Source organism: Panthera uncia (assembly GCF_023721935.1).
Source record: "Panthera uncia isolate 11264 chromosome C1 unlocalized genomic scaffold, Puncia_PCG_1.0 HiC_scaffold_3, whole genome shotgun sequence".
Classification (NCBI taxonomy): Eukaryota; Metazoa; Chordata; class Mammalia; order Carnivora; family Felidae; genus Panthera; species Panthera uncia.
Window position 1 is genome coordinate 38,255,129 of NW_026057584.1, and position 20,141 is coordinate 38,275,269.

Sequence of the window (20,141 nt, forward strand, 5' to 3'; positions counted from 1 at the left end):
TGTGTGTGTGTGTGTGTTGGCCACTGTTAACTTAAACCCTTTTGGATGATTCTTTCTCCAGCTTGAGGTGGTTTCCTCACATGCATGTGCTCAGCTAATACTCAAGAGGGCTTTCGGGACATCTCTGAAATTCTCCCTCTGTAGCACTCTCCTCTCCGGTATTCGGTCCTGGAACTCTAGCAGTCCTGGTCTCCCTGGACTCTGGCTCCTTAACTCAGGACCAGGTGCATGAACTGTCTGAAGGCTAGAAGGCGGGGTGATAGTAGGGTTCACCTCATTTGTTCCCTTTCTCTCAGGGAGTACTGTTCTTTGTTGCACAATGTCTGGTGTCTTAAAAACCATTGGTTGATATTTTGTCTGTGTTTTGGTAGCTTCAGATGAAAGTACAGGCCCACAATAGAACCTAGTATACAGCAGACCATTATAAAAGTACTATAGAAACACTTCAGCAAATTCATCACTCTAAACAGGCTGTTCTAAATATAGGTTTTACTAGAAATGATCACCAATCTAATGCTATAATTCACTTCTCCCAAGCTAAGGTTTAGTATAGCCAACCTAAAAAAAATGACATAAAGTTACACGGACTTTATCAATAATGATACTCTTTGAGAACAAAACACAAGTGGAGAAAAATGTCCTTGCTCTGGATGAAGAAGATAAACATATTCTTGGTCAGTAACGGTAATGTCATGACAACACTCAAGAACGGTGTATTTACAACCCAATAAGGTTGATCATCTCTCCTGCACAGTAATTGGGATCTTTTGTCCTATGAGGAATTCAGGACAAAGGAACTGTTCTGTGGGGTTCTTGCTTAGACTATTTCAAGATTGACTCTCTGGTACCTTAAAATAACTTTATCTTCTTATGAAGAGTCTAAAGGGATAAATTCTGTAGGAGTTAGATAACTTGGGGAGGCTTTTCCCAGCCTGCCAATCAGTGAACCCTCACCTCTGGAAGTCAGACACACAGAAATAGATGCATTCCAACAGGTGCCCCCTGAATGCCAGTTACCAACCTTACCCACATAACTACACTTCTACAGATAGTACCAACCCTCAAGGTCTCTGAAAGTCTTGCGATTCTTGAACTTCGTGTTTCCCCCAAACATTATATAAGATCAGCAGTCTGCTCCGATCAGGGAGGACTCTGCCTGACCAACAGAGCTCTCCTTCAATTATTACGGCTTAGTTTAGGCTATAAATTCAGCTTTGTCTTTTTTATATCAGAAGAAGAATGGTAGGCTCTTCAACCTCTGAGAGTCTTATTAATGATATTCCCTCCAATTCACAATGCTCACTCAATTTAGGTCCTGATAGCATCATCAGTAGCTACCATTACTTGAACATGAATAAAGCCAGGTGCTATGGTAGCTGTTTATGTTCATTAAGTCTGGATTACCTACTCTACCGCTCCCTATCTAAAATAAAAAATATACATATATATAAAGCTGAATTTATTGCTTACTATAGTAAGGAAGAGCTACATGGGCCAGGCATAGTCCTGGAGCAGAGCAGTCTGCTGTATACAATAATTTGATTTGTAAACATTTGAGGAAGTTATAAATACAATCTCTGAGATATCTAATATAAGAATAGAGCTGTAGGGGCGCCTGGATGGCTCAGTTGGTAGAACACATGACTCTTGATCTCGGGTTTGTGAGTTCAAACCCCACAATGGGTACAGAGCTTACTTAAAACAATTAAAAAAAATAAAGAAGAGAGATCTAATCCTACTAAAGATGTGCTGGTAATTACCCAGCATAAAAGGGTATTTTTTTTTTTTTTATGTGGAAAAGTTTTTACCATTTTCCAGGTGATCCCATTTTCAAGGATTATCTACTGGGTGTTAGACTAGAGGATTTTATCGAAACAAAATATCCTATCATTTAGTGGCTGTACATCTAGTACCTCACTAAATGCTTTTTGATAAAATGTACTTAGAAAAATAGACAAGTATCATACAACAGTAACTTCTATCTTACAACAAATTCATATAAATTTATTGGGTGGAAAATGGGGAAAGAGACAAAAAAGATGGGGTGGTTCTGTACTGATATCAGCAAGTTCCTGAAAGAATAAACTCAAGTCCAAAAATCTTCAGCCCACATCAAAGACTTGATGTTCTGATGACTGTGGAAAAGGCCAGCCCTGATTGCTGGGCTCTGGAAATCATGGTGGTGTAGCTATCGATGAAGAAGTGCCTCTGTCAAGGGCATCAATCTCTCTCTAGTTCAGAATGACATTTCTTGGGTGTAAGTCTAAGACGCTGTTTATTCTCCCACCGATGTAGAACAGACTGGCTGGATGCCACGTCGTGCTTGTTACCTTGGTCCTGCTGGAAAGAAAACAGACCCGACACTGCAAAACTAACTGCATAGCTGAGGCCCTGTTTTGTCTTTACGAATATAATTTATTCATCAAGGTGAGTGGTTCTAATCTAGACAGGTTGGGAAATGTAGAACTTTTAAGAAAGAAATTTAATGCATTTGTTTTCTTTGCAGTTTAAAGAAATCTACAGATTAGTGGGGAGAGTAGCTGGATGAAGAGAGAACTTCTGTAATTAGAAATTTGAAGAGGGGCACCTGGGTGGCTCAGTCGGTTAAGTGTCCGACTTGATTTCGGCTCAGGTCATGATCTCACGGTTTGTGAGTATGAGCCCTGAAGTGGGCTCCATGCTGAAGAAAAAGAAATCTGAGAAGGAACAAATCCAAAATTGCTTACGACAGCCATGTCCAAATACCCTACCTCTTCCATCCACCCGTCTTCTCGGGGAAGCCTCTGCAACCGGTTTCTCGTCAGCTCAAGCTGCAGGCCATCGAACCTGCACTTAAACCAGCGATGAGCTTCTTCCAGGTTAGCTGTTATCTGGACATACAAGCGTTATCATTAAACATTACAACAAAGAAATAGTTTTTTGTGTATTGGTTCAAGAGACTTTTTACCTAGATGTTAAAAGACCCAAATTCTGAGTGCAAGGTCCTTGTAACCTATTTGCATAATATCCATTCTACAGATGACAGAGATTTCTGAATGTAGAGCTGAGGGATGCCTGCAAGCCTGTTGCTTTTTCATGCATTTGTTCCTATTTCTTGGGCGTGACCTAAGGTAAGAGAACCCCGGGGAAAAATCAGAATGACGGGATAAGATAGCGCTGCAAGTGAACGTGGTAGTGCAAACCATGGTTGGGACTTGTGAGTTCTGTTCTCCAAGACTAAATACTTCTCCAAAGTCCCTACACTAGATTTTTCTGTTGTGCTTTATGAAAGTAAACTGAATTAGTAAAAGACGGAACCAGCTTAGCGTAAGTTGCATCCTCTTTATTTCCTTTATCATCAAAATATTTTAGACTTCAGCTCCTAAGCACAAACTTCCAAATCACCTTTGCTAGATTGACTTAAATGGTCCCTCTAGTCGTCTGCCTTTGAAGATGATCTGGACTCCGTATTCATTTAATTGACAAATATCTACTGTGTGCCTGGCACTTTTATGTGTGTTTGGGATACTATGGTATTTTAAGGTAGGCCAACAGGCTTTTCTGTGGTATAATGGTTGCTTCAAAACAGCTCCAGAACATATCCTCTAGAATAAAAAGCAAAATGACTGTTTTCTTCCCTTTGATTATTTGTTTCATGGACAGCATTTTCGTTTTTTGATTCTCAAGTCTTGAGAGGTATTTCTGTCTTGCCTGGGAGAAGGCAAGATCTAGGAGAGCAGGGACTTCGTCGGGCTTGTTTCACCCCGTGTCTCCATCACCTAGGACAGCGCCCAACATATGACAGGTCCACAGTAAATACGTGCGACTATGTATTTGTCCTAGCCCAGCCAGTTAACAGTGTGGGCACAAAATAGTGAGGTAAAAAAATAGAGCTCCCCTGGCATTTAACTTTTAGAAAGTTACAAAGTTCAAATATTTTCCAGGTCTGTTTGTATACCCTAATGCCGGTGATACTCACACCCTGCCCCCCACCAAAGGCAGTGTCCAGCACTCTTTACCAGGAGTGGAGGGAAAGATGCTTGAAATGGCCCTGTACATCCATCCTATCTCCTCTTGTTTGGTAAATGAGAAGGGAGGCACCGTTTACTGAAACTTACTCTGAGCCATCTAACAGAACAACGGAAAGGTAAGTCTCAATACCCTGACTTTTCTAGATGTGGTAACTGATGAGTTAAAGGAAGTAAATGTAAATTCCTTAAGGGCACTGTGTCACAGTGTGACAAACTCATGTGACAGTGTTCAAACTCGTGTGTCTGAGTCCATATTCCCTTTAATATCCCACTATGACAGTCATGTTGTCTTGTAATTTAGTGGCTGTAAAAGGCACACACATCATGACCAACTGACAAAAACATCACTGTGATACCTTAGAAGCTGTTTTCCTTATTTGGAAAATGAGGAATGGTTGTGGCAGACCATGATTTCAAAGACCCTTTCCAGCTCTAAAAAATGTATAATTTTAAATACCTTCAAATAGGCCAATTTAAGATTAGAGAAAGGAAAATCACAAAGTAAGAGGGCCTACTCAGGGGACCTGACGGGCTCAGTCTGAAGAGTATATGATTCTCAATCTCAGGGACATGAGTTTGAGCCCCACGTTGCATGTAGAAATTACCTAAATTAAAAAAAAAAAACCAACTTAAAAAAATAAGGCCTACTTAACATTTTTTATTGACTGAACAAAGAGCTTCCACTTTTATTAGTGATGTTGAGTAATAGTGCATTAAAATCTACACACATGCTGGTCTTCCCTTCTTGTATTAAGTGGTAAAGACTTGGACTTAATCAGTATTTTGGCACAGAGTCTCAACCTAAAAATCATTCTTCATAATGGAGATTATACTTCATAAGGCATAATGGTTCTTGCCTGTTACGCTCCCATGTTAACGAGGCATTTTACTCTGACTTGAGTGTTTCAAAATTGTTGTGTGTGAGGAAACTTGTTAAGTCTTTATGTCCCTAGGTCTGGCTTACCTGTTCTGATTCCACACTGGCTTCTTTGAGTTTATGCTCTGTTGCCTCTTTGCATTTCTTTAGGTGTCTGATGGTTTCTTCCAATTCCTGAAAACGTGATACAAAGATTTTTGCAAATTCCCACAGTCCCATATGGAACAAAGAGCTTCCATATTGTTATAAATGGGCAATCAAATTATGAAAGCATGATGGAGTACACTAACTTCAGGTGCTACCAAAATATAAGATGAAAAGTGTTAGTAGTATCCACAGATGTATATGATCACAGATTTTGATTTATGGATTCTCCTGAAGAAAAAGTGATTAATATCTCTTTCCAGAACTGAAGGAATATTTTTTCACTGGAGACAATTTCTGCTAGAAAGCAAGGGCTTAATGATCTCTTGAAGTCCTTTTGCAGTGATAAAATGTTATGCTTTTCCAGAGGCTGGGAAGAGCTAAAAATCCTGTCATAGCAACAGGTGTATCTAAGCTTCAGGGAAGAAGCAAGGGGTGTAAAGTGCCTGAAAGACTATGAAATTCAGTTCAGAAGTCTTATTTAATAACCAGTATTTTGCATATGTGAGCTGTAGCTGTTAAGAATGGATATCTTATTAAGCTGAAAATTGAGAACATGGGCCACATTCAAAGCTATAGGCTTCTTCCTACTTGTAGACTTTTGTTTCTTCTACAGAATCTAGAAAACGTAGATGCTCTGATGTTGGGTTTCGGTACATGTCACTTGCTGATAATCTGAGATGAACCTGAGGGAACTTTTTACCTGGCACCGGTTCTCCAGTTCCTGCCTTACTTTCCGCTCTGCCTCCAGGCGCAGCTCTTGCTGTTTATTCCGTGCTGAGGTCTCGTACTGGCTCTTGGCCAACAGCTGCATCTCTTTCTGTAGGTTAGTCATTTCAGATACAAATTTCTGGATACTCAGTGACTGGGAGGGCACAAAGAGGGAAGCAGTTGGTGAACCTGTCCAAGTGTGAGATTTTAGGTGAATAGTAAACATAGAGTTTGTGGAAATCATCTACCTGTTCATAATTTTTTTTCTGATACTGATCCTTAATTAGCTCCATTTGCCTCAATTCTGTTTCTATTTGCTGAAAGTAAATGTGGAAATAACATAGAAAGATGATCAGTGGAGAATCCCATATGAGACCCACAGTTACCAGCCCCTGCTGGGCTCTCCTTCCCGTCTGGCCCACTGACCCTGACAGAGCAAAATCCTGTACGATCACTGTGGGAGAGGCAGATGGGGGGCCAGAAGGTGACATGGCAGCTGAAGAGAAATCAAACATTTACACAGCAGTGTCTCTCTCTGCTGGAGAAAGACAGTCTGTCCATCCCCCTGCAATCTGCCCACTTCCCAGGTGTAGCTGTAATTCCCGGAGCACACATGCTGCTGTTAGTACTCTGGAACTATCTTCGCCAGACCCCACAGCCTGCATGGATCCTCATCAGATAACAGGGAGTAAGGGAGACTTAGCATTTTTCATACAACCTTCATCCTCTCTACATTCTGAGTATTATTCGCCTTAGTCGACAAGTGGAGCTTAATTTGGGCCTTTTGATTCTTTATTTTCTCCTTGCTAGTGTTCAGGATCTTCTCCAGCTCTGTGAGTTTCTGCCGCAGCTCTCGGTTGGTCCGCGTTACTTCCACTGATCTGAAGTTGGCTTCGTCAAGGGCTTTCTTCAGCTGTGGAACACAAAGGGAAAATTCAATCATTTTTACCTTTCATTAAGAGAAGCTTATAAGTAGGTCTGTCCCCATACTTAGTTCCTTCTCTCTGGAACTTTCTTTTAACAAGAAGGGAAAGTGAGGCAATAATAATGACGCTTGATTAAGACCTGTGGAGCAACACTTTAAGTGGTTTTCATCTTTTGTTTTCATAACTATTAACACTAAAGAACACAACGTATATAATGTTCCTCATTCTCTTTTCAAGAGCACGACCTTGGAGTCCAACCCCAGTTCAAATCCCAGCATAAGCACTTACTAGCCAAGTAATTTTGGATAACCGACTTCCCTAAGCCTCAGGTTCATCATTGGCAAAGTATGCACATAACCTATTTCATAGGGTTCCTAGTTAAATAAGACAAAGTAGAGAAAGAAAGCAGAGCCTGGCATATGGTAATTTCTCAGTGATCATTCAACTTTTCTTTCCTGTCACTGTGACCTCATGTCTGGACAACTGAAAATTATATGGTAATTTCTATAAATACTTGCCAGTTACTACCACTGCATATATTTTTAGAATACTGCTTTTAGTTTTTAAAGATTTTAATAAAATTGTCTAGTGGAAAAACAGCATAGTGCTTATTGTTAAAAACCAGACAACAATTTCAAATGGAGTCCCTTATGCTCAGTCCCAAACTGAGACTGAATTACGGTTTTGGCTTTCCCAGAAATGAACTCTTAAACAAGTCCATCAGGAATTACCTGATCAGCAGTAGTTTGGTAATCTGCCTGATCCTGTCATCCCCTAAAAGGAAAGAAACTGCAATAACCAACTCAAGTTTTTGTCTAGTAGAACTTGTTCTTGCTCCCTTTTGCTATAAAAAGGCTTTCATTTTGTACACCTCCTTAGAGCTCTTGATCTGCTAGACTGGATGATGCCCAATTCGAACAAATTCGCGTTCTAATAAACTCTTAAAAGATAAACTGAGGCATATTAAAACTTTTCTGATTCCAGAACTGTTAAACTGAAGGACAGCACTGGTCCCCAGGAGCAGTGAGCTGCCTGGTGTAAGTGCCCACTGAGCTCCCCGCTCCATCACTGCCTCTGGAGGCCACAGGTTACATCTCTCTTGGATCCTGGCTCTGCAGCTTTCGTGTTGGCAGCTTTCAGACTTTAAGCCTTCCATTTTCTGGACTGGGTCGCTCCAGTGTGAGATCTCAGGTGAATAAAACTTTTAAGGCTGAACAGATATTTTTGAATTACAATGGCTATAGTGGAGAACTTTTAACCTAAATATGCTTCTCCATGTATGAGGTGCTCTAGAGAAGGTGCTCTAGAAAAGCAAAGCCAAGCACTCATAAAGGGAAAAGAAAAATTATTTTCCTTTCTCTGTGGTTTCTGGGGACTAGAATGAGATCTGCTGGAACACGAGCCTCCAGATGGGATCTGGGACAACTAGCAGAAGCTAACAAAGAGTGAGAATTCTCAGCAAAGTCAGCTTTCTCAGATGTCTGTGATGTCTGGCTGAGAGAAGAAAGTAAAAAAATTCACACTGTCCTTTCCTTTCCAAATTCAGATTGATAGGCAAAAAACAGCTGTAAGAATTAATCTTTGAATTGTATCTTGTGAATCTGCTTTTGGGTACCCACTGGTTGTTGATCCTTTCTCACCCAGGGACAGCTACTGCCTTCTTGTTTATCTTGCTTTATGTCCTGAGAACCTGGCGAGGCAACCATCGGGTCAGAGGCTGGATAGAAATAGGGGTGCCATCCCATTCATGGCTAGGGACCTACTGACCCCCAATACAATTCTCTTGGTACTTTGGGAGTGGCTCTGATCTTGGGAGGGTAGTATCTTTTGTGCTCTTTGGGGATCTCTCTTGTATTCAGGGGTTTAATAGTGCTAGGAATATTTACTGTTTGTCCTGGCTGAAACTTGGCAAGATATCTGAAAGAATTTAAAGGAGTTCTATGGTCAGAAGATGGCCATATTCAGAGCCTGACAGACTTTTAAAAATTCCTTTCTCCTCTCTGCAATGACGGCACTATTACTGGTCAACAGCAGTTCACCTCCTGCTTGTTGATCCTTTGGGTCTGAGTGAAGATGAGGGGAAAAAAAAAGTCTTCTCCCCTGAGCTAAGATGAAACTATGTACCCAGAAAGAGAAACATTCTAAAGCCTCTGTGGAAGGATTTACTAGACATTCCAGACACACAGCTCTGAATCTAGAACCTAAGAATCTTTTGACTTCCACCTTAGTTGAAGATCTTCTCCCTGGTGTAAAGAAGCAAATAAAGATAATGTAGTTGGGTGAGTGGGTCAGCCCACGAATTAAAGGTTGCAACCCAATTCTTTGAGAAATTAAAAACTGTACTTGTCTTATAAATCAAGTGTACAAGAACAGAAATTCAGCTCTAAAAACAATTCAAAGCCCTCTTGTTCTATTTACTGATCCCCAAACCTCTCTATTCATCTAACGTTTGCAGATAGTGTAAAAGATCTGGACTTAGAATACAAGTTCCACCAAGGGGACTTTTGTTCCTTTTTTCTGTGCCTTTTGAGATAAAAGTGTTCTACTTGGTCTTCTCCATGAACGAAGACCATTCGTACGAGTAGGGGGTAGGGAGAAAAGATATTTGGAAAACTAGGCCCATGAAAATCTTAAGTCACCTTTAAAAATATTAGTTAAAAGCTTTAGCCATCTGAACAAATAACCTTAATTTTATTCCATTTGCCAAGAACACAATTTGGATCTAACTGTTCTTTTATAAACGAGTGAGTTTTGCAGTATTGTACCTGTCTCAAGACTAAAATTATAAAATGAAACCTTTAAGACCTGTTTGTATGTTTATGTCTTTTACACATATTAGAGACTTTTTTCCTACCTTTGAATGGTATTGCCAAAATGACTTTGTAAAGAGCTCTATTTAATTGGTTTAAAGACAAACAAGTATTTATACGTATTCAGCGTTCTCTAAGAAATAGAAAATCTAACCCATATGATTTTCAAGTTCACATGATCTAGGATAATCATCAACAAATCAAACAATGAACTTAAGCTACCTTTTTCCTTTTTTTTTTTTTTTTTTTTTTTGTGAGAGCATGAGCAGGGGAGGGGCAGAGAGAGAAGGGGACAAAGGATCTGAAGCAGACTCTGTGCTGACAGCAGACAGCACAATGCGGGGCTTGAATTCACCAACTGTGAGATTAAGACCTGAGCTGAAGTTGGATGCTTAATCGACTAAACCACCCAGGTGCCCCTGAAGCTACCTTTTAATTAAAACATCCATGTGCTAAGAATTATGAACATTAGCTGTAATACTTCCATTTTACCCAGGTTTACTAAAAGTCAAAGAAGCTTATCTATGTCTGTCACAGAATTTGTCGGCAAGAAAGATAATTTAAGATCATGGTTAGCTGATTTCATGTCTCATAAAATTTTCATGAGTAATCTAAATGTAATTGTTAAATGGAAGATAAGTTTCCAAAATCTTTTTGAAAACTTTTAAATCACACTAAAATAAATGAAATGATGGGTACTCACTGAATATCTAGATCAATTCCAAGTAAGATAAAATACCAAAACATAACTAAACACAGGTTTATCCACTTTTGGCTTCCTTTCACAGAGGAACTAAAGGTATTTGGGTCTGTTAATAAAGCTGTTTTGTGCTACGTTAGAAGTTTACTATGGGGAAGAATAGACTTCTAGAAACTAATGGATTTACAGACTGGCCAACCCACAGAATGTTAGTGTAACACACTCCACAACTGCTTACTTCCTAGGTTTTACTAGATATGAGGATTGTAAGTGTTAAGAATTCTAATCAATATATGTAATTATAATTACTTTGAAATAACAAGGGTGAAAGGAAACAACTGTGTATGAAAAGTAGTAAGTAAATGATGGACTGTTCTAGAATGAGAAAGAGGAAAAGACACAAAACAAAATCTGAATGGATAAAAGAAAAAATTGAAGATTTGTGGAAAAGGAATCTTAAGAAAGGAATTTTCTGTGTGGTCAAGGTGGCTAAGTTAGAATTGGTTTATTCAAGTTTCTAAGGAATGAATTTCGTGCAAAATTAGAATTTGTTTTTTTTCTTCATTATAAGGACAAAGTTTCCTTGGACTATTGGTCTGTTCTTGATAAGATTTTATGAAAGTGTTTTTTTAACCTTTTGGGTAATCTACCTGAAAGATAAAGATTTTGCAACTGAGCACAATAATTCACCGTGCTTCACATGGTCTTTTATTAAGTCTGTGATTACTTAAGAAAACCTAGTCTTGTCAATATTAAGAGCTAAGTTTTGTTCACAACTATGTAACCTTCTGTATTTGCCTTTAAAATTTTCCATTATCAGTTTAACTAATACTTCGTAATAATTTGTGATCTTATTAGTCACATGTTCAAATATTTTGACAACTTCCCCAAATCAAATTCTAAATGGGGTCTTTCTGATCTCAAAGCAACTTGCAGATTTCCCAGATAGTCCTTGGAAAATCTCAAAGGATTTGTGTCTCACCTTGTAAGAGAGAAATGTTAAACTAATCAGGCTTATCTGGTATGCTAAATTACATGGGAAGCATTGTCAAGTGATGATAAACCTTACATAATATTCGTACAATGTGTGTTATTAATATGTGTTCTAGAAAACATAGGAAATTCCTAAAAATCTGATATGTCCTTTTATGAGTCATAATTTCAGTTTTTATCTTCAAATGTTGTATATCATGGATATAACCAAACTTCCTTGTCAATCCTATTATAATGAACTCTCATCAGATCTTTAAACATGAGCATATTAAGGTTTTTTATCATTTATAGACAGCTATTGTTATACTCTGATACTTTTGCAAAAGAGACATTTCTGGGAAGGAGCCTACTAGGTACTCTTGACCACTGACATCCCTGCCGTAGTAGGTATCAGTAGATACTGTACAAGGTATCAAACCTTGGGTGCATATTTCACAACTGAAGAAGGCCCCAGCTGACATGTGGTCCTATGTAAAGACGTTGCAGAGGCTTCAAAATCAAACTGACAAGTAGCCGACATTGAGGTAGACTGCTTCCTCCCAAGACGTCAGATCAAAAATTATTTGTTTCTTTCTATTCTTGCTGCTCTGACAATCCTTATCCTAATTCTTATATCCTGAAGGTCTTTATGATTGTTTTGCCCATGTTTTGCCTTGCTCTGGCCTGCAAAGATGATGCCATTGCAAAGGGGGTAATGTAACCTCCAAACAACTGGTGGATTTGCCATGATGCTGGTAATTCTATAGCTCTGCCCATCACACATTTCTCCCTGACTTCCAATGCTTGTTTCTCTGTACCAAACTGCCCCCTCTCCATTGTATCATACTCCCTACTCCTAGGGGTCATTTCTCTGCCTCTGGCTAAAAATTCCAAACCAGCAGAATCTTGTATCCAAGCTCTGTATAAAGAAACAGACATAGGCAAGGGCAACCAGTCTGTGGTCTACAGACTCGTAAATTTTACTGGCTTTCATGGCTGTCGCCTTTCTAATCCTGAGCCACAGACTGAAATCAGGACTTACAGGAGGCACTCATGATCCAAAATTCACTTTCTTTGGCAGATCCCTACTGTCTTGGCTAGGAGTAAGTACAAATGGGAATACCATCAGAAACCTCTCCTTAACTCTTGAAGGTACTGCGGAATCTACTGATTAAGTAACAGCTGCCCAACAAAAACCACTAGACTGTCTGAAGTTGTTCTGGATAACAGGACAGCCCTATCATCTTTTAGTTGAACACAGAGGTGTTTGTTCTGTGTACAACACCACATGCTGTACTCAGACAGACACTTCTGGGGAGGCTGAGACTCGGCTATGTAAGATCACTGAACAAGCTAAGCTAGTTGGCTTGAGAAAGGGACTCCTTCAACAGAATCCTTCACTTATTTGACTTTTTGATTGATTTGGGTCTTGGGGACCAAGGCTCCAAAGGACACTCTAGATGTTGGGAATTATCATGCTTATAATAAACTTAGTAGTCTCCCTAAGTGTGCTGTATTCTCTCAAAACCTTGAAACACATGTTCACAGTTGCTAACCACCAAGCAAATGATCTAAGACTAGAACGTCAGAACAGAAATGAAGAGAATGACTGACTTAAAAAATGTGAATCTAAAATGTCATGGCCTGTGAATGCCACGAAGAATATCAACAAAAAGCATGACCTATGAATACCACACAGAAATTCAGCAAAAAAACTTCAAGAACTCCCGAGTAGTAGCTGGGAGTAGATAATGCCTTAAACTTTAATGACCTCTCTCAGGCTGAGAGTCTGATCAAAAGGGGGAATTGTCGGGGTGCCTGGGTGACTCAATCGGTTAAGTGTCTCTTTGTTTTGGGTCAGGTCATGATCTCATGGTTCGTGAGATTGAGCCTCACATTGGGCTCTATGCTGACAGTACAGAGCCTGCTTGCGATTCTCTCTCTCCCTTTCTCTCAAAATAAATAAATAAACTTTAAAAAGGGGAGGGGAAATTGTTTAAAAAAAACAAAAAACAAAAAAAACAGGCCCAAAATGGAGTCAGCTCTCTGTCACCAAACTGAGACTTAATGCTTCAGCGATTCCAGAAATGGACTCTTAAACCAGTCCATCAGGAATTGTTTGATCAGTACCAGTTAGGTCATCTGCCTGGTAAGACCTGCCATCCCCTAGAGGAAAGTAGTTTGCAGTAACCAACCTGCTTTTATACCTAATGTAAGTTGTTCCTGTTCCCTTCCACAAATGAAAGCCTTTCATTTTGTACAGCTCCTTGAAGCTCCTTTTTATCTGCTAGATTGGACACTACCTCAGTTTATCTTTTAACATTACTTAAATCATTTTACAGAGCTCCCTTCCTCCTCCAGTGCCCTTAAATTAGTGCTGCTTGATTTTTAGGAAAAGGTGGCAGCAGAGAAGGGAGAAGATAAGAACACAGTATTCTGAATGGGTGATAGTGTTTAACGTGCAAAGTTGTTTGTATCTTTTCTTTCTACACCAACTCATTGTTTCTGATACTAACTTCATGACACAGTGCTGGTCTTTTATTACTACTCAACTAACTTCTTGTTAGCTATTCTCCCATTATTTTAATCATATCTTTGTCAAAACTGGGTAAGCCCTAACAACTATCACTTACTTTGTATTTAATATGTTTGGGCACTGTGACAATGACTTTACATATATTTTCCAACTTAAAAACAAAAAGTAGTTATGATGATTTCCATTTTATGACTGAGGAAATAGACTCAGGAATTATTGCAGACAGTAAATGTACACATTGTTAGTAAGAGGCAGAACTGGGACTCTTAAGTGGTGTGCCTTGAGCCTACCCCTGATATCACACACTCACTCTGCCCTTGGTCTCCTCACAAGGTCACAATCTCCAGTGATCCTTGTTAAAAGGATCTACATTTTATAGGTACTCTGACAACTATCTCTGATTAAAGGTGCCTTTAATTTCAGGGCACATTTTTGTTTCCCACAGAATTTTGTTTCTAACCTTTAAAAAATTAAAAAAAAAAAATACTCATTTTTTGAGAGAGAGATGGAGACAGAATGTGAGCAGGGGAGGGGCAGAAAGAGGAGACACAGAATCTGAAGCAGGCTCCAGGCTATGAGCTCTCAGCACAGAGCCTGACGTAGAGTTTGAACCCACAAACTGCGAGATTATGACCTGAGCTAAAGTTGGACGCTTAACCAACTGAGCCACCCAGGCGCCCCTCTTTCTAACTTTTTAATATTTACATAGTGTTTTGTAATTTGCAATTCTTCCCTCCCCTTTGTTGATGATACAACATTTAGTGTCTGTTTAATGATTTTTCTATTAAAGTTGCCTTTCGATTTGTTTTCTATTTTCACCTGAGCCATGTTGCTTGGCCCTAGTCTTCTAAAGCCCAAAGTAACTGTTCTAGTTTCGAGTCTTCATATCTCCTGTTTCTCCTTCATTCTTGCCTATTCTCCACTACCACCAGACTAACCTTCCTAAAATTGTGCTTACAGTGCACTATCCCTTTCTCAGAAACCCACAGGGCTCCACTTTGACTGGAAAGTTCACCTCTACCATTCTGTCAAAGTCAGCTGGTACCATCTCAGCTAACCACTCTTTCTCAGACACTTCCCAAAGTCTGCTCTGATCAAGAGAGAAATCCTATCCATTTGGTCACACATCCTGTTCATTTCTCTAAGCTTTGGTCATCCCCTTATACTGGGTGTCCCAGCCCTGCTGGTTCTGTCTCAATTGTGTACTTTCATTTCTCTTCTTCTATCACCCAACTTTCCCTTGCTTTGAATTCCTTCAAGATCGTACCTAGCCTCTAGTTACTCAACAGAAGTCCTCAGCTATTTACCTTATTTGTCTCCTTTTGTAAAGAGGAGATCATAATGAAATAAAGGTCATGTAGCACGCACCAGAGCATGGACCATACATGCCTCTCAGGAGAAGGTAGATGAGTGATGGGTGCTGGTGAAGTGAACTGAGGGGACAGATGATTGGATGTCTCCCAATGGCCACTTCCTTCCTCTAGCCCTCAGTTATCACTGTCCAATGCAAAAGCTGTCATTGAGACATTCCTTCGCTGGGCAGAGAACTGTCTATCAGAAACTTTCTGTGTTTCGATTTACAAAGAGCACAGAGATGGTTTGATCACTTTGGGCTTATTGGTCAAAGAGGAATGAAAAGGGCCAAAGAACAGCTGCAGCCATTCTTGGAAATCCTGCGACTGGTTCTCCTCTTAAAAGATTCACATCTAGAAACCTTTTTGTGACTCGACTGCATACCTCAGTCATTTCCCGTTGCGCTGCCTTCTTTGCCGTTTCTCTCTCAGTTTGAAACTGCTTTCTTAGGGCTTCTATGCGTTCAGCATGCATTTCTGCTTCCACTTTGGATTCCTCAGTCATCCGTTCTCTGTTTAAAAAAAAGATAAGTCACTCTTAGAAATCATCTTAGCAGGTAAGGAAGGCCTGGACGATCATGGGCAGCTGTCCAGAAGGTATGATTTACACATGAGAAGCACATCAGGCACCAGGTGAAACTCACTGGTCTGGAGCCCATTAACATGAAGGGAAGAAAAGCATTTACCTGTAGCATTAAAAGCCAAAAAGTCTTTCAACATCAAGAGAACCAACCAAGAGTGAAACACACACTCTTGTTTTAACCAGCAACCAGTCTTGAGCCAGCAACATTTCACTAGATACAATTTGCACAGCTCATGGACAGGAAAAAATGCCTTCTCTGCTTTAGCTTATACCTTCCTCATATCCGTATGTTCATGACCTGAAAGGCATAAAGGTCTATGTGCACACTGAATTTCCCTTGGGTAAAAGTTTTCATGGAACGTTATTTATATCTAAATCCTATTTACCAAGGTGCAGTTTACAAAAAACTCTGGTGGCCTGACTTGAACTTGATGCATTTGACCTAATCTTAGGCCCAAAAGGAAAACAATGGTTAAAGATCTGCCTGGGTGGAGTCATCCCACTCCTCCATGGGTTCTTCCCATCTAGGCTGAGGCTATTCCTTTTCCAAATCATGCTTCTAAAGGACACATTAGCTTTTGATAGAAAAGGCTTGGCAGAAACATGCAACATTCTTTAAATGTTGGCTTTACCTTCATGTGGAGCAGCAGCTTGACACCAGATGAAGGGAGAGCTGAAAAGGAGATTCACATGAGCATTCCCCAGCCTGCTGGCGGCTGCCGCTGCTCAAGATGCCTGGTTCCTAACACAGTTCTGCTGGAGTACTAGTTCCACGCAGAAGATGAGCATTTTTAAAAAAAAATTTTTTTAAATGTTTTTATTTATTTTTAAGACAGAGAGACAGAGCATGAGTGGGGAGGGGCAGAGAGAGAGGGAGACACAGAATCTGAAGCAGGCTCCAGGCTCTGAGCTGTCAGCACAGAGCCCAACGCGGGGCTCCAACTCACGAACTTTGAGATCACGACCTGAGCTGAAGTTGGACGCCCAACCAGCTGAGCCACCCAGGCGCCCCTAAACAGTTTAGGTAAGTGAGCCGGACGTAACTCTCCCAGAGGCTCTTCCCTAATTTCACTGTGACTCTACTGCCCTTACTTGAAGGTTTCCAAATTTTGTCGCTCAAGTTCTTTGTTTTCCAATTTCTCCTGCACATGATCAAGCTTTGTTTGTAGATGATTATTTGTCTGGAGAGCTTGCTCCAGGCTCATAGCCAGTTTCCTGTTGTCTTCTCTAGCTACATCTAGAGCTTTCTGTAGAGGCTCCATCTGAAAGAGAGAAGACTCTCTTTAATTCTACTGTCACAGATAGATTCAAGAAGTCGGTAACACTATATACTCACTCCTTACACTTTATCATCAAATGCCAGTGAGACAATAACTGGATGGAACCAGAACTAAAGATTCCAGATGCCTGGGATATAGATGTGAGAATTTACTGCAGACACTGCTTAGGAGACTCTTACACAGCAATGGGAAAAGCAAGCTCTGCTGATTACTATGAGCTTTGAAAAATGGAACCAACTTATTTATTTTAAAAATTTTAAAGTAAATTCCCCTTTCCAATCTTATAACTTCTGGTGTCACTACCTAAAGAGAGAAGAACTGGAAATTGTTCCTTTATGTCCTTCCAGAAAAAGCTTATTTATACGAAATATCAAAGACTTTTTAATATATGTGCATATATACTTATAAATTCATGTGTGCATATATCCATGAGCACACACATGTAAGTGTGTCTCCTTATTTATTTTTTTTTAATTTTTTTTTAGCTTTTATTTATTTTTGAGACAGAGACAGAACATGAACAGGGGAGGGTCAGAGAGAGAGGGAGACACAGAATCTGAAACAGGCTCCAGGCTCTGAGCTGTCAGCACAGAGCCCGATGCGGGGCTCGAACTCACGGACCGCGAGATCATGACCTGAGCTGAAGTCAGACGCTTAGCCGACTGAGCCACCCAGGTGCCCCATAAGTGTGTCTCCTTATTAATAGTGGGGTCACTCCAGCTACTTCTGACTTAAATTACAAATTATTCCGTAAGCCCTTTAACTTCTGCAATCATTTATGCATTAATAAGTAAAAAGAAGTAAACTATATCAGAGAGAGAATTAGGCATAACTGTGGTCCTGGTTTGCCAATAAATGACTCACTGTAAGGTTGCAGGCCCACTTCCCATTTGTAAACATAACTCAGACTTGAATGAAAAAGAGATTTACCTGATTACTTACCCCATTTTCCTAAAAGAGCAATGTCCCAATAAAACCAAAAATATCAATATTCTCATCTATAATAATGGCCTTTACCTCACTGTTGTGCTGGGCATCCACAACAAGCATTCTCGCCTGCCACTGGTCCACTTCTGCCTCCAGCTTCTGCACCCTCTGTTGATTTAGAGCCCTGAAAATGGGAGACACAGAAAGAGTGACTACAGAAAAGAACCATCTAGGAAGGATACCACTGGGAGCTACAGGGCACTCTTCTTCTAAGAAGCTCAAATAGCATATGTGATAAACTACAGATGCTCAGAATACCTTAGATTTGGCAGGTGACAATTAGTAGCCTCAGCTTCAGGTTAAGAAACTAAGACTCCCAAGGATTAAAAAGTTGTCCCATCTACGCCTGGGTGGCTCAGTCAGTTGAACGTCTGACTTCCGCTCAGGTCATGATCTCGTGGTTTGTGATTTTGAGCTCCACGTCGGGCTCTGTGCTGACAGCTCAGAGCCTGGAGCCTGCTTGGGATTTTGTGTCTCCCTCTCTCTCTGACCCTCCCCCGCTCATGCTCTCTCTCTCTCTCTCTTAAAAATAAACATCAAAAAAAATTTTTTTTTGTCCCATCTATGATTCAATTTGGATTGATACATTAGCTATCAATACTTGTCAATGACTAACTTATGAGCTGGTAATTTTATACTATATACATATATCACCAGTACAAAAATATATTGCTTCTAGATGGATGGGCCTGCTGTTGAGATTTTGCTTCTAAATACAATAGCTACCCAGAATCTTATTGTGAATGGTGAACAATTTTCAGTACCATCCCCTTGACTTTTTTATGTTCAGAGGCAATACACGTTTATAATATGCAAAAAACAAAGATAAGCACAATGGAGAATATAAAACTGGCACTTGTTCTCCCATAGCAGAGAGACAATAATAAGCACTAATACACCCATCACAATATATTTCAGAGGACCCGTTAAACTGAAACCATTTGCTCATTAACCTCAAGGGGAAACTTTTATGCAACTTGAAACTTTCAAAGAAGGAGTTTACTTCTTTTTAAAAAAAATTTTTTTTTAACGTTTATTTATTTTTGAGACAGAGAGAGAGCATGAACGGGGGAGGGTCAGAGAGAGGGAGACACAGAATCTGAAACAGGCTCCAGGCTCTGAGCTGTCAGCACAGAGCCCGACGCGGGGCTTGAACCCACGGACTGCGAGATCATGACCTGAGCCAAAGTTAGCTGCTTAACCGACTGAGCCACCCAGGCGCCCCGGAGTTTACTTCTAAAACATGGCTAGAAGTAGGTCTCAGAATGATTCATCTAAAAATATTAATCTTTAAATAGGATACTAATAAATAGATAATTCAAACTCAACTAGGCATGGAGCTTCAATTATCTAGATAATTACTAGTCTGCAGACCCAAGGACAGGTTTAAAGGGTAGCAGTAATATAGCACATGAATTTCTAGAATACATACTCCTTTACATCATTACAAAACACGGGAATTTTGACTTTTTGAAAGTCATGTTTATTTCTACTTCCAGATACTCCCTAATTTTCTAGATCTTTATTTTTTTTTATAATACCATGTTTTACTGAACAGGTCTACATTTCACCACTTCTGAAATGTCAAGCTAAAATAGAGGACTTTTAGAGAGCAACAGAGTAAAGGGGGTGAACTGTCAGATTCATACATTTAGTGAGTAGTAAAATAGGGAGAGGGAAATATGTAAAACTTTGGATTGGAATTGGAGGAAAAACCTGTTCAGGACTGAAGGGAGGTCCTTGATTTCAAACAAAAATCTCCCCTTGAATAAAGACTATACAAATAAGAACTTGGGTTTACAAAGAACATCGAATAGCACAAAACCCCATTAGGCGGAAGAAATGGCCAGGACAGAGGGGTGTGGGCTGTGGGGGCAGCCAGTCTGCAGCAGGGATGGCTGGGCTACAGGCTGGGAACCCCGCTGGAGGCCGCAGCTCAGGTACAGGATCTACAGGGAAGAGCAGGTTGGGAAGTCTAGAGGCAGAGGTTAGTGCATTCACCAAAATCCCTTGCTTTCCAGTCAAGTTCCTAAGATGTTTCCCCAAACAGGGGCTAGATCTTTATTTTAAAGTGACTTTGTTTCTCGCCGTGCCTGGGTGGCTCAGTTAAGCATCTGACTCTTGAATTTAGCTCAGGTCATGATCTCACAGTTCATGGGTTTAAGCCTCACATCGGGCTCTGCACTGACAGCACAGAGCCTGCTTGGGATTCTCTCTCTCTCTCTCTCTCTCTCTCTCTCTCTGCCCCTCCCT

At 40.2% G+C, this 20,141-nt stretch overlaps 1 protein-coding gene, 1 long non-coding RNA gene and 1 other non-coding gene across 12 annotated transcripts in view; 2 read left to right on the forward strand and 1 right to left on the reverse strand.

Annotated features, from left to right (window-relative positions):
* Positions 1 to 1,976: 1,976 nt before the first annotated feature.
* The window catches only part of CCDC150 (coiled-coil domain containing 150), a 96,739-nt gene continuing 78,574 nt past the window's right edge, over positions 1,977 to 20,141 (reverse strand). For 6 of the 10 annotated variants that reach the window (XM_049615933.1, XM_049615936.1, XM_049615934.1 and 3 more), the window contains 9 exons: positions 17,919 to 18,012; positions 16,714 to 16,883; positions 15,424 to 15,550; positions 6,461 to 6,655; positions 5,991 to 6,059; positions 5,735 to 5,896; positions 4,975 to 5,061; positions 2,751 to 2,870; positions 1,977 to 2,363 (listed from right to left, as the gene is read on the reverse strand). In XM_049615933.1, the coding sequence (XP_049471890.1) occupies positions 2,232 to 2,363; positions 2,751 to 2,870; positions 4,975 to 5,061; positions 5,735 to 5,896; positions 5,991 to 6,059; positions 6,461 to 6,655; positions 15,424 to 15,550; positions 16,714 to 16,883; positions 17,919 to 18,012 (1,156 nt within the window). In that variant the 3' untranslated portion in view covers positions 1,977 to 2,231. Of the gene's footprint in view, positions 2,364 to 2,750; positions 2,871 to 4,974; positions 5,062 to 5,734; positions 5,897 to 5,990; positions 6,060 to 6,168; positions 6,239 to 6,460; positions 6,656 to 15,423; positions 15,551 to 16,713; positions 16,884 to 17,918; positions 18,013 to 20,141 lie in introns of those variants that run through there. The other 4 variants (XM_049615932.1, XM_049615940.1, XM_049615931.1 and 1 more) reach the window with 3 other exon arrangements.
* On the forward strand, positions 2,334 to 4,793 carry LOC125911803 (uncharacterized). Its single transcript, XR_007454455.1, has 3 exons — positions 2,334 to 2,427; positions 2,507 to 3,110; positions 3,924 to 4,793. It is a non-coding gene; the product is annotated as an uncharacterized LOC125911803 (long non-coding RNA).
* LOC125912005 (small nucleolar RNA SNORD56) lies at positions 8,669 to 8,739 on the forward strand. Its single transcript, XR_007454573.1, has one exon. It is a non-coding gene; the product is annotated as a small nucleolar RNA SNORD56 (small nucleolar RNA).